The 22,761-nt window shown below is 52.3% G+C and overlaps 8 protein-coding genes across 8 annotated transcripts; 5 read left to right on the top strand and 3 right to left on the bottom strand.

Annotated features, from left to right (window-relative positions):
- Positions 1-11: 11 nt before the first annotated feature.
- J4E78_007779 (uncharacterized protein) lies at positions 12-2,506 on the top strand (the record flags this gene model as incomplete). The annotated part of the gene is made up of 4 exons (XM_049368383.1): positions 12-16; positions 356-773; positions 827-1,239; positions 1,285-2,506. 4 exons carry the CDS (start codon positions 12-14, stop codon positions 2,504-2,506), a joined length of 2,058 nt encoding a protein of 685 aa, XP_049220037.1.
- Positions 2,507-2,872: 366 nt separating this feature from the next.
- Positions 2,873-4,244, top strand: J4E78_007778 (uncharacterized protein; the record flags this gene model as incomplete). Its single annotated transcript, XM_049368382.1, has 3 exons — positions 2,873-2,879; positions 3,102-3,303; positions 3,359-4,244. The coding sequence occupies 3 exons, from the start codon at positions 2,873-2,875 to the stop codon at positions 4,242-4,244; spliced, it is 1,095 nt and encodes a 364-aa protein (XP_049220036.1).
- An 813-nt stretch (positions 4,245-5,057) lies between these two features.
- J4E78_007777 (uncharacterized protein) lies at positions 5,058-6,686 on the bottom strand (the record flags this gene model as incomplete). The annotated part of the gene is made up of 3 exons (XM_049368381.1): positions 5,058-5,798; positions 5,851-5,988; positions 6,042-6,686. 3 exons carry the CDS (start codon positions 6,684-6,686, stop codon positions 5,058-5,060), a joined length of 1,524 nt encoding a protein of 507 aa, XP_049220035.1.
- A 2,836-nt stretch (positions 6,687-9,522) lies between these two features.
- J4E78_007776 (uncharacterized protein) lies at positions 9,523-10,950 on the bottom strand (the record flags this gene model as incomplete). Its single annotated transcript, XM_049368380.1, has 3 exons — positions 9,523-10,038; positions 10,088-10,138; positions 10,189-10,950. 3 exons carry the CDS (start codon positions 10,948-10,950, stop codon positions 9,523-9,525), a joined length of 1,329 nt encoding a protein of 442 aa, XP_049220034.1.
- Positions 10,951-13,244: 2,294 nt separating this feature from the next.
- Positions 13,245-14,337, top strand: J4E78_007775 (uncharacterized protein; the record flags this gene model as incomplete). The annotated part of the gene is made up of 3 exons (XM_049368379.1): positions 13,245-13,634; positions 13,697-13,754; positions 13,805-14,337. The coding sequence occupies 3 exons, from the start codon at positions 13,245-13,247 to the stop codon at positions 14,335-14,337; spliced, it is 981 nt and encodes a 326-aa protein (XP_049220033.1).
- Positions 14,338-15,874: 1,537 nt separating this feature from the next.
- Positions 15,875-17,006, top strand: J4E78_007774 (uncharacterized protein; the record flags this gene model as incomplete). The annotated part of the gene is made up of 3 exons (XM_049368378.1): positions 15,875-16,500; positions 16,551-16,906; positions 16,963-17,006. The coding sequence occupies 3 exons, from the start codon at positions 15,875-15,877 to the stop codon at positions 17,004-17,006; spliced, it is 1,026 nt and encodes a 341-aa protein (XP_049220032.1).
- Positions 17,007-17,175: 169 nt separating this feature from the next.
- On the bottom strand, positions 17,176-18,749 carry J4E78_007773 (uncharacterized protein; the record flags this gene model as incomplete). The annotated part of the gene is made up of 7 exons (XM_049368377.1): positions 17,176-17,196; positions 17,417-17,640; positions 18,034-18,217; positions 18,272-18,407; positions 18,461-18,501; positions 18,553-18,724; positions 18,745-18,749. 7 exons carry the CDS (start codon positions 18,747-18,749, stop codon positions 17,176-17,178), a joined length of 783 nt encoding a protein of 260 aa, XP_049220031.1.
- A 1,436-nt stretch (positions 18,750-20,185) lies between these two features.
- J4E78_007772 (uncharacterized protein) lies at positions 20,186-22,530 on the top strand (the record flags this gene model as incomplete). The annotated part of the gene is made up of 2 exons (XM_049368376.1): positions 20,186-20,417; positions 20,465-22,530. The coding sequence occupies 2 exons, from the start codon at positions 20,186-20,188 to the stop codon at positions 22,528-22,530; spliced, it is 2,298 nt and encodes a 765-aa protein (XP_049220030.1).
- Between the last annotated feature and the right edge of the window lie 231 nt (positions 22,531-22,761).

The following is a 22,761-nucleotide window of genomic DNA, read 5'->3' as shown; positions in this document are numbered from 1 at the left end:
ATCACATAGCGATGGCGTTTGTTTATCCAGGGTGGTCTCTGAAAGCATTGTCGGATGGCGTGTCTTTTCAATGGCGTTTTCGCATACACTGGGCTATGTTCACCGCTGGAAACATGGAAAGCGTTTATTTAGATTGCATGTACCAAATGAGATGACTTGACACTTTTGCACAAGGAGCCGAGCCATCGAAATAGCTCCAAGCATGCGACGAGGCGGTGTTGGTTGGTGTGGCCATTGAGTACATACAGCCTTAGAATACCAAGGCAGTGGAACTTGCAAGGGTCGTGTCCTAGGCGAGCTTGCACCATGCCACCTCAGATCCCCGCGTACCTTCACTAAGGCCTCCGCAGACCAGACCCCCCGCGAGCACACCAGCGCCCATCGCTGTCGCTTCAACACCTGCGCCGCTGCCCGATGGACCGAGGATAAAGCGCGAATCGACCATGGCCGCATCAACCAAATCCCTCTCGTCGCTGCTTGCGCAAGCCACCATCGCCGACCACGACGAAGTGCTCACGGCCGCCAATGCAGCCCTGGGCAGGTCCAAGGGCGATTTGGATGCGCAGCACACCAAAGCAGTAGCGCTGCTCCATCTGGACCGCTACGCGGATTCATTGCAAGTGTTTGAGGGTGCACACGAGCTGCAGGAGACGGCGCGGTTCGAGTACGCATACGCCCTCTACAAGACTGGCAATGCAGCCAGGGCTGCCCAAGTAGCCGCAGCGGCAGGGCCAGACGCCGGCCGGGGGATGAAGCACATGCTTGCCCAGGCCGTATGTACTCGACGGCAGCGGGGCCGCAGACATCGCTGACATAGACACGCCAGGCATACCGCTCAGAGAACTTCGCGCACGCCACCAAGATCTACCGGGACCTCGCCGACCAGAACGTGCAAACCGAAGAGTACGATATCCGCATCAATGCGGGCGCCGTCGATGCACAGCTCGAGTGGACAGGCCAAGGCGAGCTTGCCCAGAAGAAGCAGCCCACACGTGAGGACCTCGACGTCTTCGAGACTGCCTTCAACGCAGCATGCGGCAGCATCTCTCGCAATGAATTTGGCCAGGCCCAGGTGTGTCTGAAGCGCGCCAAGGACCTGTGCAATGCTCTCTCGGACCTCAGCGAGGAAGAGAAGAAGGCCGAGTTGCTGCCAATTACCGTGCAGCAGGTCTATGTGCTCACGCAATTGGGCAAGACGGATGAAGCAGAGGAGCTGGCCACCAAGATCCCCTTCGCTGAGTAAGACGATCATGCCCGGCTCAGAACCAACACTGACAACAGCAGCATCAAGGAGCTCTCAACCCGCTACATCGCCCAGGTCAACACCATCGCCGCCTCGAAGCAGCACTCGAACCCGTACCTTTCACATCGTCTGTTCCACGCATCGCCGCAGCCCCCCGTCACCGACCAGCACTTCTCCTACCAGTCCAACATCCTGCGACAAGACGAATATGTCATGGCCCTGCTATCGCAAAAGGTCGCTGGCGTCGCATCGTCCACCGAGAAAGTCATCTCTGCATCGCCTGCTCCGTCCCTGTCCCCTGCCATCAATATGGCGGCGGTGCTCAACGCAGCAGCCCACGCCAGGAACGCAGACACCGAGAAGGCTGCGCTGAGGGAAATAGTACCATTGCTGGAAAAGAGACCGACCGATGTGGGTCTAATACTAACTATAACACACTTATACGTCATCACCAACAACTACGCTGCGGCAACACATCTCCTAGAATCCTTTTTCAAGCGTTTGGAACAGAGTGCCTCAGCGTCCGATCTCGACGTACGGTTCGCACCAGGGCTGATTGCCGCACTCGTCTCCCTGTACGCACAACAAGGCCGGCCCGGCGCGTCAAAGAACGAGCTAGCAAAAGCAGCCGAATACTGGCGGAAGCCTCACAAGTCGAAAACAGAGGCCCCATCAAAGTCTCTCATGGTCGCTGCCGGTACCGCCCTCCTTGATACTCATAATCCAGATAACGTTAGATCTGCAGGAGAGATCTTCAAGGGCTTGTACAACCAGGATAACGAGGATCGAGCGTCTATCGCTGGTCTCGTAGCCGCATACAGTATCACAGATCCATCGTCAATACCTGCGGATCTTTTGTCTTATCTACCAGAAGCCAACCGACTGGTATCCGATGTGGATGCCGTTGAACTTGAAAATGCAGGCGTCCCACTCGGTAGCCTCACGTCGGTCAATCTTGGAACAGAATCCCGGAAACGTAGCCTTGCACCAGCCAAGGAGGCGCCGGCCAGAGCGAAGAGGTTGCGCAAGTCGAGAATGCCAAAGGACTATGTCGAGGGTAAGAAGATGGACCCCGAAAGATGGCTCCCTATGCGTGATAGGAGCTACTACCGTCCAAAGGGCAAGAAAGGAAAGAAGAGAATGGAAGGCCTTACCCAGGGTGGAGTCGTGGCAGACGACAAGGGAACACCAGCCGCTCAGGAGAAGAAGGGTGGCGCTGAGAAGGGGAAAAACAAGAAGAAGGGCAAGGGTGGCAAGTGGTAGAAAGCAGCCTACGATGCTTCTCTAGACAAAAAAACACAGACAGATCTGTATCGCAATGCCATCTAAGACGATACACCATATGCGAGTCATGTATCGATACCCCCCCCTGCTACATGCGTACTTGCTGCTGGGAACTTGAAGCTACCCCGCTATCCCTTCAATGACCAGAACAGCGCGTCACTAAGCATGCGTTTCTCAATCACTATTCCGATTCAGTAATTCTTCATCTAAAACATGTCGGACGAAAAGCGGAAAGACTACTGTTACACGCAATGGACACGTTACGCGCCAGAGTGGGCGAAAACTGGATACCACCAGAAGCCGAGGTTCACCGTGAACATCTCTACATTAGCTCGAATCAACTCTATGCCAAGTACTAAGTAGAGCTAGCAAGTCCTTACATGCTCTTACGTCTGGGCTTAAGTTGTCCAGGATCAACGTGGAAGATCTAGTAGACCCCACCGCAGCTTCGAGACTGTTTAGCTCCTGTTGTACTTAAAAGGGTGACCGCATCTCGTACTCGCTGTACATGCTCTCTTCAATCATCTCCATTTTCGACAGCAAACTACCACATCACCTACCCAATTGCATACAGGACACTATTTCATAACATACAGAAAGATGCCGGGCCAACAAACTCGCCAGTGGGTTCTTGCCAACCCACCACTCAACGACCCCGTCATTGAGGGCAACGACGCGACCTTTTCGCTCCAAACCATTGACCTCCCAAGCCCAAGCGCTGATCAAGTCCTTATCAAAGTACTCTACTTCTCCAATGACCCCGCACAAAGAGGATGGTGAGTTTGACTACACAAAAAAATCCCGTAGAACACGACTGACTTGTGTCTACAGGATCCAGAAAGACATGGACCCTGAGCGCCTCTACGTGGAGCCGGTGAAGCAAGGTGGAGTAATGCGTTCCTTCGCCATTGCCGAGATTGTCGAATCCAGCACCGATAGCCTGCCCAAGGGTCAACTCGTCATGGGCGACTTCGGCTGGACAGAATATGCCGTCGTATCCAACAAAGCCGTTCGACCCATCCAAGCCGACGAGAGCGCCGGCATCCGCCCCACGCACTTCATCGGTGCACTCGGCGGAACAGGCCTGACCGCGTACTACGGCCTCATCGACATCGCGCGCGCCTCTTCCTCCGACACGGTCGTCGTTTCCGGAGCTGCGGGAGCTACCGGCTCCATGGTTGTGCAACTCGCCAAGCACGTTCTTGGATGTAAACGCGTCATCGGCATTGCCGGTGGTGAGAAGAAGTGCCGCTGGGTCGAGAGTTTGGGCGCAGATGTTTGCGTCGACTACAAAGCCGCGTCTTTCGAGGCTGACCTTAAGAAAGCCACGGAGGGTTACGTAGAAGTCTACTTTGACAATGTTGGCGGCGACATCTTGTCGCTCATGCTGGGTCGTATGAAGCGCCACGGACGCATCGCTGCGTGCGGCGCCGTCGCAACGTACAACTCCATGGGCGACAGCGGCGTCAAGAACTGGTTCGAGATTATCAGCAATCGCATTGAGGTCAGAGGCTTCATTGTTATCGATGCTATTGAGTCGGGCAAGGCTGGTCAGTATATCCAGGAGTTGATCAAGGGAGTCAAGGAGGGTAAGCTCAAGGTTGGACCCGAAACGGAGACAGTGGTTAAGACTAAGTTTGAGGATGTGCCCAAAACTTGGATGATGCTTTTCCAGGGTGGCAACACGGGCAAGTTGGTTACGGAGGTACAGGCCTAGGTTAGCATCAGACCAACTGCATAGATGTTGAGTCAATGTTACAAATGGAAAGTACTCAAACCGTGCATCGCACAGGAACAGGTGTGACATTTGCATATCCGGAGATGTATATCCACAGCATATGTCATTTCGTGTAAACCATAGGCCAATTCAGTCTTCGCAGTCGCTTTGTCCAACTGAATCACTCTTTGCCGTTGTGCTCCCTTGACTTGCATGCTTGAACTTGATGGCAAACGGCTTCTATATGACTGTAGCTTGCATTATATCTGCCGTTGACCCTTAGGTAGACTATCTTCCAAAAAGTAACAAGTCATTGCTGTCTTTGGGGGTAGACGCTTTAGCGGGTGCTAATTGTTGTACATGGGTTTCTGTGCATCATGATAAGCAAATGTAGACAAAACTTACTCTGAGTGAGACGGCGGAGAAAATCGAAGGCAGCTTCTACAAGCAGGTATGAGTCGCCGTATGAGTGTAAGATGTCTACACTGCGTCGCGTGATATGAAGGAACACGAAAGTCATAGTTGATGACCTCTGAGTGACTACAGGTAGTTTGCCCACCCCTAACCTGCAAACTATGATGAGAACATGACGATACTTGTGAGTTGGCCCATCTTGAGGTACTCGCCAATGGAGAAGTGGTGGCACCACCCAAGCTTCCGTCGAAACGATCCACGCTGTAGACTTAGTGTAACATGCGCATGTTAAAGTAGCTACGCCTTGCAAACGGAGTCATTAAGGAGAGTTCTGTCAAGTGTAACAGGAAGAAAACTGCGATGCCGTTATTTATTTCGTCATAGTCTACACGGAACCCTTCAAATATACCGCGGGTTGCCCTGCACGGTCTTCTTGACATTCTCGAAAGGTTCTAATGCGATGGGCGCTTGGTAGAGCTCCGGTACTCTCGCGCCCATGTAAACTTTTGCGCACCATCCTGCTTCGGTCTGTGCTCCCTTCATCTCGTAGTATTTTCTCGCAACCATAAGCGGTGTCAACGATCCGAATTTTGCAGTGTAACCAGTGATGGGCCGACAATTGTACGGCACGCTTCGACATATCGAATCTGCATAGCTGCTGAGCTGGCGGTCCCACATGTACAATTGCTTCATATCGAGTTGTCGATGCTGCCGGAGCAACTTGAATGTGTTGCCTTGCAAGATCAACATGCTCATCCAGTAGATAAGGTAGCAAATGCCGGCCCCAAAGTAGTGGAAGTAGAAGACGGGATCGAATACGCGGTCTGCGCAAATATCCAAGAAGCCATCCATAAAGGCAACGTCTACCGTGTCGTATCGCGGACCGTGTCTTTCAAAGGTTGAGAGCCACTCAAAAGCACGGCTAGCGACTTGTTGCGAATCCTCAATGAGAGAATCAATCTCCTCCTTTGGACATTCTGGTCTGGTGGCCTTGTCCGTGCGCTCCAGGAGCCGTGGGATGTGTATGCAGATGTCGTTCAGAGCCACGTACGGATCCACTTTTGCCGCTTTGGCAGTCACTGCTAACCATTCCGTGCTGTCTAGCATTGAGGCCTTTCGCATGTGGTAGCCGATACTCAGCTAGCAGGCATTAGCGAGGCTGTACAGCATACGACAACACGATTCCTCATACCGAGTTGTACCGTATGGCGTGGAAAATTTGCATGCTCAACCGACTCTCGAACGAAGCTGGCCCACGCTGCTTAAGAAGATGTAGAAGTCCCTGGACATGGTAGAAAAAGCCATGACCTTGTGTAACACCTACGAAAACCTATGCGAGCGGTTAGACCTGATAGCAAGAGCATTGGATGAGATCGCTTGTACCTCGTAAAGCGTGAGCATATACGTTGATAGCAGTGTTTCGTCTTTGAGTGCTGTCACTGGATCTTGTATTGCGCGCAACATCTGACTCAGGGCTGTGCCATATAGCGACCTGGAGCGATGGATGAGCGGATGATTTCTGTTGTTCACCGCCAGTTGCGCTGCAGAGAGAGCATCGATTGCAGCCATGAGTACCGGGCTGTTCGCGGGCATAGTAGGTAGGCCAAGCATCAGGGCTGAAGGGGGCGGCAACGCCGGACCCTCAGCTCTGGGCAAATAGAGGGCAATGAAGGTTCCCAGATGCTGTATCCTGTCGGCGGCAACTGCGCTGACCTGCTTGGGCAGAGGCGCATCCTCAGGCTCCGTTTGCGCATCTTCTCTGCGTACGATGGCCTTGCTTGAGAAAGTTGCGTCGTTTTGTGAGCTTGACGAAGCTTGACTGGCGTACTTGTAGCGATTCTCATCCTCCTTGATCAGGGATGGCTTTTCTCCGTGTGCATTGAAGTTGTGGAGAATAAAAGCCTGTGCTGGCCGATAGCCAGGGCATTTTGTTCCGCGCCTCACGCAGGTATTGCACTCTGGTTTGGTCTCGTCGCATCGAACCTTTCTTTTCCTGCACTCGAAGCAGCCAGCCGATCGCTTTGGCATTGTGAGACTACCAGTGGGACCGCCACTGTTGAGACCTGGGAGGATGCGATGAGATATGGCACAAGATGGCTGATGTGTAGTTCCGTCTCCTGTCTTTCCGGTATGGACTGGGCTGCTAGGGGCGAGGACAGTGAAGGGCGCACACCACGCACCGCCCGCAGACGCGGCCGCTAGAGGCGATGGCCAAGAGGCACCCCGTATTCAACGGTGTTGGCCAATCAGTAGTGGCGGTGTCAGCGCTATCACCGGCTGGCTTCCAAGCTTTGCAGCCCTTCCCGCATGTGCTTCCCCTGGCATGCTCGTGCCAAAGTGACGGAAAGTGATGAGGGGTTCGAAGAGCTCGTTGCCTTCCGGGCGCTTCCTCGGCCCAGCAGGCGCGCGTCTTTACTGGAATGGAACAACTTCTCTTCCAACAAAGTATGGACTATGCATTCCTCGCGTGTGCCTAAAACTCGCGATAGTCCTAAATCCAAAACACGAGCCGAACGCTATCCCGGGGCGACCCCGCGATGCGGTGCAGTCCGGTGCACGGCTTCATTCGCTCTAAGCGAACCTTCCAAGGTTGGAAGCGGCGGACCGTCCAACGCAATAAAGGAGACGGAATCATGACGGGACTCTAGAAATCGACAACTTAGTCAATTGCTTGATGTTCTGGCGTATGGCGATATCGGTCGAGGGCGGAGGAAACCACGGCAAATGAAGCTGGAGAAGCCGTCGTGATGTCTGCGACTAGTCACCTTTTGACGGAAATTTTAGTACATGCGTCGACAGTCATGCCACATGTCATCGATGGCTGTGGGAAGCGTACAGCGTCTGTCTCAACAGAAGCTGCAGAGTAAGACCGCGATGTTATATGGTCCGCCATTGCGACACGCGCTTTCATCCTGGAGGATCCTACAGCACGTGGTCGCCTCTCCATTTGGCAAGGCTTTGCGAAACCTCTCCACTTATTTCGTATTTAGGAAGGAACTGCGACCAACGCGCAAAGACGCATTACCCACACATGTGGTTGTTCTATGTACGAAGGAGTATGCCCCTGTATATATAGAGGAAAGGAAGCGCTGGTGAGTACGCCGGTGACTCGTGGTGAGTGAATCACGTGAGAGGATGCCTAACCAACACTTTCCAGGATTGGGCATTTCAGCGAACGTGGTCAGCAACCTTGAGCGTCAACAAAGCGAGCAGACTTGAGTGGAGCAACCATTTACACTCTTACCAGTGGTTGGCTGACGCGTGCGATAATTTATTGAGCTAAAGCAGACACCAGCGTTACAGCATAGTGGTAGTTTGTAAGATCAATGGGCAGGTCCTGTTGCCATGTCTTGATCACTTTCGGTGGTTCTTCCATTGTTTGCCCATGAAATGCTAGGTAGAATGATTCGTGTCGCTGCTCGAGAGTCCTCTGACCTGTAGTACGTCGACCGACGATACGCTGGAATTACTAGTGTTGCATGCCGATGAGGCTCCACCATTGACACACAGGCCACCAATACATTTCACTCTCTCTCTCTGTTCTACAGAAAGCCAACGTACCGAATGCCCAAGCCGCCCGAATGCCCAAGCCGCCTTCGCTCCAGGACAACCGTTCTTGTCACAGTTGTGCTCCAAGTCTTCTTCAAAGTGTATAGCGTAGAGCTCCTCGTATACATTGCACGCCACCTGCAGCTTCAAAGAATCAGCATATAGAATAGAGGGTAGAGAAGGGCTAGAGCGCGCAAGTCAGATAGATCGATCTACATCTGTTGCACCTCTCGACGCTCGAGGAGGAGGGAATTATCTAAGGCTCACCGACTCTGTAGGCCACCATGTCTATCTCATTCATGGTCAACAAAAGAGTGAGGCCGAACTGCCAGCTCTGAATACACTGGTCGTGAATTACGAGGACGAAAAGCCACGAAAGGGCAAATTCCAGCGCTTTGAGCTCGGCCCAGCTCCCGTTCATCGCTGGGGTCACTACGGTGTGACATATCCAGATGGCGCGTATCAACAGATGTATGACTGGTACACCAAGACTCTCGCTCTCGCTCCATCGGATATCGTTTACAAAGACGATAAGCCCATCACATGCTTCTTCCATATCGATCGTGGTTTGGAGTACACAGATCACCATGCCTTCTTCTTTAAGCGGGTCAAACCGGACTACGAACCTACTGTTGCGCATTCTGCGTTTGAGACCCATGACTTCGACGTCGAGCATTTGGGCCATGACTATCTTGAGTCGAAAGGATACGAGAGTTGTTGGGGTGTGGGAAGAGTTGGTTACATCAACTCCATGGTTGTGGACGAACTGCTAACCGGGAACAGCATGTCCCCGGAAGTCAAGTCTTTGACTACTGGTTTGATACCAGCGAGTTCATATTGGTAGGCAACACTTGTCATAATTTGATTGGCATGATACTAACAGCGTTACAAGGAGCACTATGCGGATGGCGATTTGGTCAATGCTGAGACGGAGGTATCGCACGTTCCTGCTGGGCCACAGGCGCTCAAGATCTGGGGGCCACCTATTCCGGGCGTGTTTTAGGTGATATTCAAAGTGTTATGAGAACGAATAAACACGTAGATATATAATTCAAACGCGTTCCACAGCCTGGCGGAAGGGCCAACAACGGGCGAACGTAGGTAGTGCACAAAACATGCATGAGAAACACTGCCCAATGCTATAAATGGCTACCTCCTTCGATCTAAGCTTCTTGTTCTGGCTTTCGTGGTCCTTGCGAGGAAATAAGGCAATGACAGGGCGGCGAGATCTTGGCTCCCATTTTGCATGAATGTGATGCAACGCTTCACGACATCGGCCGAAAGCCTTGAGGACATGAGTCGCCACAACACCTCTTTAGACGCCATCGAACAGCTTTGCCTGCCTCTTGTGTATCAATGCCGCTACCAAGAAACAAAAGAAGCCCAATACACCGCATGAGCCAGCAAGTACCTGTCCATACAGATAGGATCCGTTGCCAACCTCAACCAACGCACCTCCACCTGGACCTCCGATAAGGCAACCAAAACTAGACAAGGCAAACCCCATGCCCATTCTTGTTCCGATTTTCTTGTTGTCCAGGGTAAGATCGGCGAGTGTTGCAGGGAACATGGCTTGCAAGCCTGCAGCAAACAAGCCGTAAAGCGCCGCAAAGGCATACATTCCTGCTGTCGAAGTGATCGCAATCCAACAATATAGTAGAAGAGCAGTGACGAAACTGACGATCAAGCTGATGGTCAATGGCCGGCAATAGCGGCCAGCGACGTACGCGGGTAACAGACGTCCCGGAATGCCGATGCCGTTTAGCACCAGGAGGAGCGGTATCGATTCTTCCAACGTCATACCCAACGTTGTTCGAGCGAAAGCATTGATCTGGGTAAGGTCAGCTATGTGGTTGAAGAAGATTGCGGTATGTACTTACATAGAAGAAAGCGAACCAAAGACCTGCGAAGCAAAAGACCGAGCCGAGAATCTATGTACGTTAGCAAAGACGTCCCGGGTTCGTCGAATCAGACCACTTACGAAAAGATCAAAGACCGGGTCCTTAAGCTCACTCGGTTCGAGCATCTTGACCGCAACCTTTGGTGGAAGCCGCTTCTTTAGCAGCCGCTCAGCAATCAATAGCATGACCAGCGCCATGAAGCCCAACGTCCTCACCGCCCATCCAAACCCGATGCGATCAATCAACCTGTTGAGCATGATCGGAATAACTAGCCCACCAGTGCCCGACCCGCATAACGTGATACTAATTGCAAAACTCCGCTTTGTCGCATCGAAATATGTCGAGATCACGGATACCATGGGCACGAACATGCATCCATTTGCGAAACCGATGCAAAACCCCTGCGCAAGCACGAACTGCCAGTACTCCTTGCAGATACTTGTCATGAAGATGCCGACCAGCCATAGCCCAATGCCTACGCGCAGAACAAGTTTGAAATGACCGGTGTCTGACGCGGCGCCAGACCAAAGAGGGATGGACAGCAGGAAGAAGACGGTGAGTGCACCGATCCATGAGATATTGGACGCGGTCGACAGTCCAATGGAGGTATAGTGCGCTTGGAACATACCAAATGATGTGATGAAGCCCCAGGTGAAGAAGGTGATGATATGCCCACCTAGCACTTGTGACCATGCCACCCATCCGCCATTGGGAGGCGGCTCGGTAGATGCGACTCTCGTGACATCAAAGGTTGAAGATACTTCTTGCTTGGTTGGCGCAATATCCTCCTCTTCGATCTGGCTGAACTCTTCAGTTGGCGGATCCGGTCCAATGGCGGCCATGTTGTTGCACGGCAAAAATGATGTTTGACCGCAAGGTCAGTCGACCCCAGGATTCTGGTTCCCCAGACCCATACTTTGCTGAGTCACGTCTTGCGGGAGATCGAGTTTGGCGAATTTTGCAAGCTCAGTTTTCCGAATTTATGAGGTAATAGGAGGGGATCGGTGGCGGGAAGATGCCCGCCGCAGCGGTCATTGCCGGCGGGCCAGGCGAGGCGAGTACGTCGGATACGGCACGCTCTGCCACTGCGCTTGAAGCAACGCTCGGAAGCCAGCCTCGCGCATTGAATGCCTAGGTACGTAGCTCAGACAACGCAGTACGCGCAATGGGTTCTAGGTTTGGCTTTTAGAATGATTGTTTGCGCATCTTACTTAGGACAAAGCCTCGTGGCAATACCTAGGTAGGGTGATGTTCGCAGCGAAGTGGTAGACTTGGCGGAGTTACCCCACAGCCTCTCCCAGCCAATCATGTGCGCGCGTCTTCCAGCTTCCGAGGTCCGTCCTGCAACGCGCGCGGATATCAGTACAGTAAAGAAGCAGCCACGATGCCCGCTACAGCGAGTTAAGTCTTGCTAAAGAGAATGTCGCCAGAGAGATCGATGATGCCGGAGTGACGCAACAAGTTTACGATAATCAGAACCTTGTCGTATGGCTCTACTAGGTACTACCTAGGTACCACTACTACTACTTAATCTTAACACTTGAGTACGCACGCTACTCTTTTTCTACAAAGTAGAACTGCGGCTGATAGTACATTGGGTGCGTCTTCGCGACCATTAGGGTTCACTTATCATGGCTCGAAGAAGAACGAGAACTCGCCGGTCCAAAAATTGGTCAAAAACAGCTATCAAGAGTGGTGCTCGCGGATGCTAGAATATCTCGCTTTCTTCCTAAATCTGGTCAAGCTTTAGATGCTAGCTGAACTGGTGATATATTCCGAGTTCTTTCGGTGTGTGATTGATAGATACTAGTACGCCACTCCCTTCACTCATCGCATTGGGCTGGAACTCGCACCTGAGACAGCCTTTGGGGGACGGTACTATCAACGCGACGACGAAACACTGAAAAAGTCTCAGTGCGACCCTGCGTGGAGAGCGTTTTGGAAAGAGAAAACTAAGTCGTTCTAGAGGCAGCAAAAACGACAGATTTTGTTCGAACACGAAGGGGACGAAAAAGTCTGTGAGTCTCGACGGTACGTTGACGTGATTGGAGATAAACCCTTCGCGAGGGCCGTGGTCTTGCAAGTCGCTTCGGCTCTGTGTCTGACCAGAGCACTCTACTACCAATTCTGATGGATGCCTCAACAGTAGTCTCGAGATGCTCAAACTTATGAAATTCCATCTCCAGGCTCGGCAACGGATGCTATCTTCCAGCGGGATCAGTTCCCCTGGATCATTCAAGGATCGCAATCCTATTGGCGCGTTGATCACTGGAAGCCGTGGGATGAGGTGCAAGATCCCTGGAAAGACCTAGCTGGGCAATATTTGAAAGTTCTACTCCTCGACTAGCATGATTGGAAGAAACCCCAATTGCCATGGGAGTGTTATTACGACGGAGAACTGTAAGGTAGGTACAGACGCGAGTCGTGAACAGCGTCTACATAGGCTCAGTCGCCAAAAGACTCGTGGGACTCAGGCGCCATAGTCAAAAGGATTGTGCGCCGTCGTTAGTCGCGAGGCGCTTTTTATTTTGATACGTCGCTATGTCACCACGGCTGCTGTGATATGAACATCTTTTAGCTGAGAAGCAACGCGTTCATCGAGACCCACCATGTGCAGAACAACGGGATGCCGATGCACGAATACATCTTGTCGTACTGCCGTGTTATCCAAATCTCAAGTACCAAGCTTTTTGTAGGGGTTGCCGAGATATCAGAATACCCGGTGGCACTGATGCTGTTCTATCCCTTTATGGCTGGGCTACCGGCAGGACTAACGCCAACAGAACACAGCTGTTGGTAGCTTCTTCTTCTAGTAATCCTCTAACGAGATTGTGGCTCGAGGATGCAAGCAACCGCAACGATTGTTCGGGCACCTATGCAGGGCAAAAGGGATGGAACCACAACAGGCTCGTATAGACGTCTCCACCGTAAGCGATGCTGACGCCCAGGTGAACGATCAAATTTAACGTGTTCGTATACTGCATGTATTAAAGCTGTCCCCTCTTGTTGCAATGTGATACCCCAGGTACCCCTAAAAGGCCCATCACGTTCTTTTTGCAGCTCCAGCCCTACCTGCGGTCTCCACCTCCACACTCTCTAATCGCTATACATTACTATACAAACATAATCCTTAATCATGTCGTTCAGTATCCGCAACACCATCGCCCTGGGCGCCTTCTCCGCCCTCGCTGCTGCGCAAACCGTGCCCCCGAAGCTCGACGCAACTTGTGCCGATGTGGTCATATTCATGGCTCGTGGCAACGACGCCCCATACCATGACGGTCGCACTTTCCCCTTCGTCGAGGCCACCTGCGGCAAGTTGACTGCTCAGGGCAAGAGCTGCGACTACATTGACATCCAGTTTGATGTAACCCTTGGTGGAGACTACTGTAACCAAGTTGCTGAGGGCGCTCGCAATGGTATCTCTCAGATCACCGCCTTCAACGAGAAGTGCCCTTGCTCGCACATTGTGGTGAATGGGTACTCTGAGGGAGCTCACGTGGCCGGAGATGTGCTTGGAGGACCGGTAAGCATCATGTGAGAACCGGGCACCCGTGAGGCATGTGCTAACTACGTACTGCGATATAGGGTGGATGCACATTCGTCTCGACCGGCCTAGACAACAACTCTGCTGCAGGCAAAGCGGGTAAGCGACTTCGACGATACTACGGCAATGTCCTTCCTAACATGTTTCAGTCGCCGCGGCTCTCCTCTGGGGAGACGTGATGCATACCGCCAACCAGCCCTACAATGTGCTTGACGGTGCCGACAAGCAGTCTAACGGGCGTAAGCCGGAGGATCTTGCTCGCCTCAATCGCTACGCACCCGTCCTTCGCTCCTACTGTGCTGCCGGCGACCCAGTCTGCGCCGGCGGAAACGTTGTGGCCGACCACTTGAACTACTTTGAACTCTACACCGACGATGCTTCTTCCTGGGTCGTCTCCAAGATCGACAGCGTCGCACCTCTGCCGTCGTGCGGTGCCACCAGCTCATCATCCTCTGCTGCCGCCTCTTCCGCTACCAGTGCGGCCGTCACCCAGTCTTCTGCCGTCGTTCCTACCTCGTCTGCCGTGGTCACTGCGTCTGCTACACCTACTAAGGCTGAGTCTTCTGCTGCTGAGACGCCTTGCTCAACCTCTCCGGCAATGGTTTCTCCCTTCCCTGAGCCTGTCCCCTACAAGCCCGATGCCTGCGTCCTTGAAGTTCACGTAGAGTATGCCTACGTATAGTTTGAGCAAGATGGAGCCGAAGGAGCAAGTACCACCACTACAGTGCAATGCGAAAAGCTGTCAGCAGCGACAGTATTGCGACAATATATACGACGTGTTGCCACCTTCAAAGTCTTGTTCCTCTAGCTCTCCTCTTGTAAAGTGACCGTGTTGTAGCCGCATCATTCGATGTTCCCGAGGTCCGATCTGTTTGTTAAGGCCACTTCAATCTGGACGGAAGCTAGGAGTGTCATTTAAGTTGCATCTCGAAATGAATTTGGAAACACTGAGCGAGTGAACGACGGGAACGTTGCGGATCGCCGGTATTAGCTCAACATATTGAGCTACGACTTTTCCATGTTCCAAGCCTGTCGATACGCGATGGAAGATGACGCCTGTGAGCCTGTGTAGAAGTAGGTGAAACGGCTTTGTATCTTCTTAAATAGATTCCTACACTGCGCTATGTGAACTGAGGTTCCTGTCCGTCTGTTGGGCCGACAGGCGATCGTCACGCAAGTCGAACATGACCAATGGAAAAGTCTTCAAGGATATTTCAATGCACCTCATCAATTTCGCTAGAGGCTAGTCTGTCGCCGCCTTGCCGCTTTTAGCTACGCTACCTAACTTACACTGCGTAATCTATCTTTAATAATAACTTACTAACTTACTTTAAAGTCTATATAGTAGCGCTAAGTTATCTATTATCTACTTATAGTAATTTATAAAATTCTAAAAGAAGTAAGTCTACGTAAAAGAGAGAGAAGAAGACTAATTATAAGTAGTATTACGCAGCGCTATAATTACTGTAATCTTAGCTTTTTTCTTAGCTTTTTAACCTAAAGTAATAGCTTAAGCTATTAGCATTAAATAATAATAAAGCTTTTATTTATAACTTACTTAGAATACTACTTTACTACAGCGCTAAAGTATTATAAAATAGTATTTAAACTTTTTATAAGTTTATAGGCGTTTCTTATATTATTTAAATTAAGAGCTTAGCGTTATTAGCTTATAGCTCTAAAAGTGCTAGCTTAGGCGTAACTTTAGCTATTATAAAAGCGCTTAAAATTATAGAAGTTAGTATTAGAGTTAATATTAGTATAAGTATTATATAGAAGAATAGAAGAAAATTAGTAGTACGTAAGTAGCTTTATATACTATTATACTTAAAAATCTTTAACTTATTATAACTAAGAAACGTTTTTTTAAGAGTTACTAGTATTTTTTTAACTAATAGTATTCTTCTAAATTATTAGCTTTGTTAATAACTATAGTACTATAGTAACGCACTAAATACTTTAGTAAATAATATTAAAGCTATTATAATTATACTATATACTAAAGTACTATCTTAAAAACTTAGCCTAACTAAGAACTAGACTACAGTCTAAGTTAAAGGCGCACTCTATTCTTTCTAAACATGACTAATGCTGACGACCTTGGAGCGAACCGTGGCTGTCTTGGCATTCCCGCGGAGTTCATAGGCATGCACGTCACCTTCCCCATCTCATCGCCAAAGCTCGCCCAAACCTCACCCAAACACCACATCAACGCCGCCATGTACCGGATACGACCGCGATTCGTACCCATTCGCGCTCTACCTCGCACGTCTCAACCCTCATTCCAGCATGTCCGTAGCCTTCCACAATCCCGTGCCTACCAGCAACTCGGTCGCAGTGGCCAGCAATACAAACGGTTCAACTCTCCCTCAGGTGGCCTCTCCGGTCTCCTATTTCGCTGGGCTGCCCGCCCAACGTTTTACCGTGACGTTGGTCTGATCAGTGTGGGCACTGGCGGCGTCTACCTGTACAATCTCGAAGAAGTGCCCGTCTCTGGTCGCCGCCGCTTCAACATCATCTCGCTTGGCATCGAAGAAGCGCTGGGACGGTCATCCGTAGAGCAAGTGCGGCAAGAATACCAAGGCAGGATACTACCGGATAGCGATTTGCGGGTGAAGCAGGTGAAGAGGGTTTTGGAGCGTTTGTTGCCGTATGCCGAGGGCGAAGGGTTGAAAGACTTGCAGTGGGAGGTCACCGTCATCGAGTCTCCGGAACAGAACGCGTTTGTAGCGCCGGGGGGCAAGGTCTTTGTGTTTACGGGGATTCTGCCTCTGTGCAAGGATGAGGATGGCATTGCAGCCGTGCTGGGACATGAGATTGCGCACGTGGTTGCGCATCACACTGCGTTGGTACTCTTATCTCGGACCGATGAAGCATGCACTGACCAAAGAACAGTGAACGTATGTCTCAAGCGCCTCTGATCCTCCTCGGTGTTCTCGCCCTAGCTCTCTTCGATGTCTCCTTTTACTCGGGCAAAATGCTCCTCGATCTCTTCCTCTCCATGCCCGCCTCCCGCAAGCACGAAGCTGAAGCCGATTACATTGGTCTCTTGATGATGGCGCAGGGCTGCTACCGACCAGAAGCTGCAATGCAGTTCTGGACGCGCATGGAGAAGGCTGGTGGGGCGGGGCCGCCGCAGATACTGAGCACGCACCCGAGTCACCACAACAGGGAAGAGAAGATTAGGGAGTGGCTGCCCAAAGCGATGGAGAAAGCTGAGGCGAGCGAATGCGCTGTCACGAGTGGGTACGGTAAGTGAACGCACGCATACGGTATGATGACGAGGATCGTGACTGACGCGACCCAGCTACTCAATTCAGCTCCGCGTTCGATAGCTTCGGACGCTGGTGAAGCGTCGGAAGCCCTTTGACGGTAGAAGACTTGTACTAACACCCTGTATACCACCTGATGACTACACTAACATGATGCACCACGAGACGAAAGAAATGAAGGTCCCATCCCTGAACCATCCCAGATAGTCTTGGATGTGAGTAGATATGAGATGAATTGATGATTTACTCTAACATGAGATGAGAACTGCCTATAAAGGCAAGTATGCTTGCTACAAACAGTTGCAAGCAAGCATCGGTACGTACATAAGGTACATGCCAGCAAACCAACAGATAGTGCGCTATGGGCCACAGGGGAAACATTGTATCGTAATGTCATAATTTCTTATACTCTATTAGCCTCGGCACCCCGGTTCGAGACAGAACATGAACATCCGCCGTCCTTGCGACCCCTATACTCGGTCTACCTACCGATTCTCTCTCCTCGACCTCCGACGCGGTATCATCGAAGTAACTATTCCCCATATCCATAGCCTTTCCCATTTCAATCTCCGTAACGGTCAATCTCCTCTCCACATCGAAATCGAATGCGCCATTCTTCTCTTCGGGTAATGCAAAGTCCCATGGCGATTTCTCGATATCGTCCTCGTCGTCCATGCTGACCAGGTTCTTTTCTCCCCAACTCCCGCGGTATCCTGGTAGAGTGGGTACCTCGGAAGGTGTGGTGGCTCGAGCGGGACAGTGGAAAACATGTTTGAGTAAAGGGGACAGTGAGGGAAGAGAGGCGGCCAGAATGCCAATGTCAACCTCGATTTGGGACCATACTGGAACCCAAGACCAGCCCCTGCGGTTCATTTGTCAGAAAATGCTACTAGTAAAGAGAACGGGCTAGGCGAAGGCGTACCAGCTGAAATCGACTTCTTGCCATGTACTTCCTGGTCTGATGGGACTGTCCGACATGACAATCTCGCAAAGGCGCATGGTGCTGGCTATGACCGGGATGACGCCGATAGAGAGAATGACTGCTAGAGCCGCTGAAGGGACGGTCAACAATGAGCGTTCATAGAGACATAAAGACGTCGACTTACTCCTTTGTCTCTTGTTGAATTTGATCACCCATATCAAAGGCAATGGGAAGATCAACAAGACAATATCAGTGACGACATTGATGGCACCCGAAATGACCATGAACATGGCAGCATTAATGCATCCATCGGGTTGGGCTTCGATATCCCAGACACGTGATACTGGTGTACAGATGAACAATTGAGCCTCCGGACGATGTCAGTTGTGCATCTCGTACAGATAGACGGGCATGAAACTCACAAGGAAGACGGAGAAACTAAAGGCAGTCATAAAGCCGGCCGCTGTCCATACAGCAGGTGACTGCACGATCCATGGCAGGCCCTGTTTTCCATAGCCGATTCGGTAGTACAGAGATAAGATGCTCATCTTGACCGCCCTGCAATAAAGTTAATTTTGGAAGCTGATGTCGAGAGCGATGTTGCAGCATACCAATTTGCGACAAAGTAGATGAGCATATTGATCCATTGGTACTAGTCCACTGTCAGTACTAAGTCGAGTGTCACAAGGTGTGTTGAACATACCATGAGCATCTCGTCGAATTGCTCCACGTGAAGCTCTGATGCATGTCGTCCCTGGCCATGCTCGATTTGTAATATGATGGTGACTGTCTGTGCAGCTCCGAGGGTAACGGCGATGGCGATGAAGAGATCGTCTAGGCCGAATTTCTTGACAACGTATCCGCGCGTGAAGCATCTACATTTTGTTAGCAATACGACATTTGCTCGTGGCGAAGATGGGTGCTTGCCGAAGAGCCACAAACGCCACAGCGACGGTATACATGGCCATACTGACTCGGCCTATGACGGGCCCTTGGTCACGCCCGTTCGCGACGTATACGATGTGCCCCATTGCGAGTTCGGTACCTGGTTGAGCTATACGATGTCCGAAGGTTTGACATGGGGCTACGAGAGTTGATGCTACAACGGCGCAAGGTTTCCAAACGCCCGACTGGAGAAGAGGAAGCGAAAAGCAAAGTGAAGGATGATGGCCAGACTAGAGGCTGGCAGACGGGACCTACACACATCTAATACATCGTGGACGAGTTACGACACCCAAAGTGCGACAGGGCGATGGGCACGTTGCAAGACTCGGCACGGCATTATTGAGGCGGCGCTGGTTGAAACTAAGATTGCCTTCCAGAAGCACATCAAACGGTGCACAAAGAGCCACGCGGCCTGTGCATGCCTCTTGTCGGCATCGGCACTGTGGGTTGTCGCGTGGTCATGGTGCGGCAAGCCCTGTCGCAGCGCGCATCTCGAAACCTTGTTTGGAGCCACGATCCCGGCACAATGGTATCGGAGGTTTGTGGGAGAACATGGCCTCGGGTTGCGTGGGCGGGAGGCTGAACGAATGGTTCGAGTGTTTCTGAGGTACACGGTGATTGGCCGCGCGCGTGCACCAGGCCGACGGGCTATCCCGGTGTGGCTGGTGACGATGGCATAGACGTCTTCTTGGACGTCTCAGGGGGGTTTTCACAAGGGCCTAGTCACTGCTTGCGCTGCTCGGGTGTTGGGCAGACCGACGATCAGATGGCGGGCGATGAAGAAACTCGGAGCATGAGGTCGAGGATCGCCGCGGAGGCAGCCTGGTTTCGGTTACGGGCGGGCTAGCGCTGATGCGTGTTGGACGTTGCATTCACGTCACTCTGGCAGCACCGCGCGAAAAGCATCGAGGCTCCAACAGGCGGGCGTGCGGAGAGCAGAGGCATCCGCCGCAGCCACGACGCCTGCGCGTGTTGCCCAACGGAGCAGGGAAGCCGCAACCCACCAGGCGAGCCGCTCCTGCCCTGAGGCGGCCTCAACGCTTGCCCGCCTGCCTCGACACTTGCCTGCCTGCCTGCCTGCCTCGGGTCGCTGGCACGACATTTGGCGTCACTGCGCTGTAAGCTGGCATGCTCCCCTCGTCTGTACCACACCTGTTCCTCTCCCGCCCCGTTGCATGTCCGCCTACACCTCTCACCAGTCTCCCCGGCCTCTGTGGCCTGCTAGCATACCGCCATCCTCAACCACTGACCATATTCCTCTGCCCGTAGACGCTCCCCTCGCCCACGACCCGCCGCGGCTTGCCAGGCACGCGAGCCATCCTGCATACCCCACCCTGCTCCCTCCACCCTCTCCACCCCCGCCGTTGCCCAACCCGACCCTCGACGGCACCATGGCCGCCCGCGCCACCATCACCTTCTCCCAGCCGGGCGTGCAGCCGCCCGTCTATGTCACCACCTCCCTGAACAATTGGACGCTGGTGCAGATGCAGCCCCTGCACGACAAGACGGCGTCGGGCGACCTCATCTTCAGCAGAGAGTTCACTGGCGTCGCTGAAGGCAGCCACCAGTACAAGATCCGCGTCGGCGAGGACCATTGGGTGCTGGACGAGTCGAAAGAAACCGGTATGTCCTTCTACGTCCTCGTCGACTGTCCCGCTGACTCTCTGCAGCTGCCGTCGACCAGGGCATTCGCAACAACCTTGTCCACGTCAGGCCTGCCAGCGAGAGCACCTCCCTGCGCCCAGCGTCCGAAGCTACCACCGACACAGCCGCCCTAGAGACTCCCCCCGGGAATCCCTCAAAGATGCCCGAGGACCGCAAAGACAGTACAATAAACCAGGAGCAGCTAGCTTACGATCAAACCCACTACGCCCATCTGCCTGAACATGTTGCTAAACGCGCTGCCGACTCAGAACCTGGCCTTGAGGGAACCAAGGTAGACTCCCCAGTCGAGACAGCAGCTCCGAAAACACCCGAGATTCCTCTTCTGGTAGTCGACAAGACTGACCGTCGGCCTGCATATGGAGATGACTTTGGCGCCGGCGCTACGACCGCCCAAAAGGCTGCGCATGACATGAGAGCCGCGGATTCCTTGCCAGACCAGCTCAATATCGTGCCCGAGTTCCATACTGAGCCAGAGTCTGATGATGGCGAAGCTGCTCCATTGTTTCGCCATGAGTCTTTCCAAGCGGATCATGATCCTCAGATCGCTCCCGCTATAATCATCGACGATGAGTCTGCGCCATCATCGACAGACCAGACTAGTTCCGGAGAGGCCATAGATACACCTTCGGAGCCTGACGACAGTGACGAGTTGCATCTAGCGCCCTTACTTAGCCACGAGACGGGCTTCGAGAATGGCGGAGCGGGGCTGAGCGACGGTCCGCATTTTTCCCATGGAACTGACAACGACGATGACGATGACGATGATTTCGGTGGAGCTCCTCTCCTTCCTCACGAGACTGGCTTCCATGATGATGGCAAAATTCCAACCGAATCTGAAAATGACGAGGACGAGCTCGACAGGTATCCGTTGCTATCACACGAAAGTGGCTTCTCGGATTATAGGGGAAGCGAGATCTTTACTAAGAGTGATAACTCGGGAATCTCGGAGCCATGTCACTACGGGGCCTACGAGGACGACGAGGATGACTACGCTGAGAATGAAGAGGGCGATGCACCTCTCCTCCCCCATGAACGCGAAGCATCTGCTGTCAGTAGCACTGGGTCTGTCTTTTCAGAGGACGATACCCCCTTTTCTCTGGACAAGCAACCGACTTTTGGTTACGAGACGGACAACGCGAGAGAACTGTTCGGCGGAGCTGGCCGACACGACTTCTTTAGAGGGCGAACAGGAAGCAATCTTCCCCACAGGCTACCACAATCAGATGCGGAAGATCATGACCTGAACGATCCGTCGTTGGAACGATTTCCCACTAGCCGTCAATCAATCTTGGAACGTGTAGCGACAATTGGCATGCATCTTCCCGAAGATGAATCCATGCACGAGCGGCCACATTCTCCCCAGCCATCTGTTCTATCTCAAGCGTGCTCCTCTGTCGATCTTGTACCTGTCAAATCGTACACCTCGCTAGCTTCTGTACCTGAAGACGAATTCAGCGACGAAGAGGAGGACCACCATGATCTAGACAGTATGCCATCGCCCGTGTACATCAGTCACAACACTACCCGCATGTCTAGTCCGCCCGCCAGGTTCGTTCGTGACCCATACGCAACCCCACTGCCTGATGAGAGCAAGCAACTTGGGTACGCTGTCGACACCAAACACGACGAGTCGAGTAATCATACCCACGAGTCCAGCGAAGCGGAAAGTGTGGATAAGCATGACGGTGCCAAAGACGTCTCTCGGGCTTCCAATGCTCTGCGAGATGCCATCACCGCATCTGTCAACACCGAGAAACCTGCCATGGATCAAGTTACGTCTGAGCCCAAGGCTACCGCCGCAGGTGCGCACCCTGTAGCCGGTCCGGATTCTGACCTCCGGCAGCGCAGAGTACTAGTTGAAGACTCTTCAGAGACATCAGAAGATGCGACAAGCGCAGTGGTAGATGGTGTCAGTATCAAAGACAAGATTGTCGAAGCAGCGAGGCCTGCACTTGCACAGCGACCGAATCATCACAACGAGAACTTTCTTCAGCATTTCTTCCGAGTCATGTTTGGGCCCGTCGGTCACCTCATGACTGCTTGTTTTGGCGATCGGAAGCGAGCTAGGTGAGCGAACACCGTTTCCTTTTCTCCCTGAATCCTTGAGTATGTGGCTTGTGGCGCTCTTGCCTCGTACGAATTCCATCACACAATGACAGTATTGAGTGACGCCATTGCTAACACAAAAGTTTCAGTGCTTCCGCTCTTGTTCTTGGTACTGGTGCAGCGACTTACTATTACGCTGCGAAAGCATCAAGATGAGCTTGTGCCTAGTGCACGATGATCAAGATTGCGACACCTC

This window comes from Alternaria triticimaculans, assembly GCF_023758025.1.
Source record: "Alternaria triticimaculans strain BMP 0046 chromosome Unknown scaffold_12, whole genome shotgun sequence".
NCBI classification, from domain to species: Eukaryota; Fungi; Ascomycota; class Dothideomycetes; order Pleosporales; family Pleosporaceae; genus Alternaria; species Alternaria triticimaculans.
Note: the sequence above shows the minus strand (reverse complement) of the source record. Positions and strands in the feature narration are given on the sequence as shown.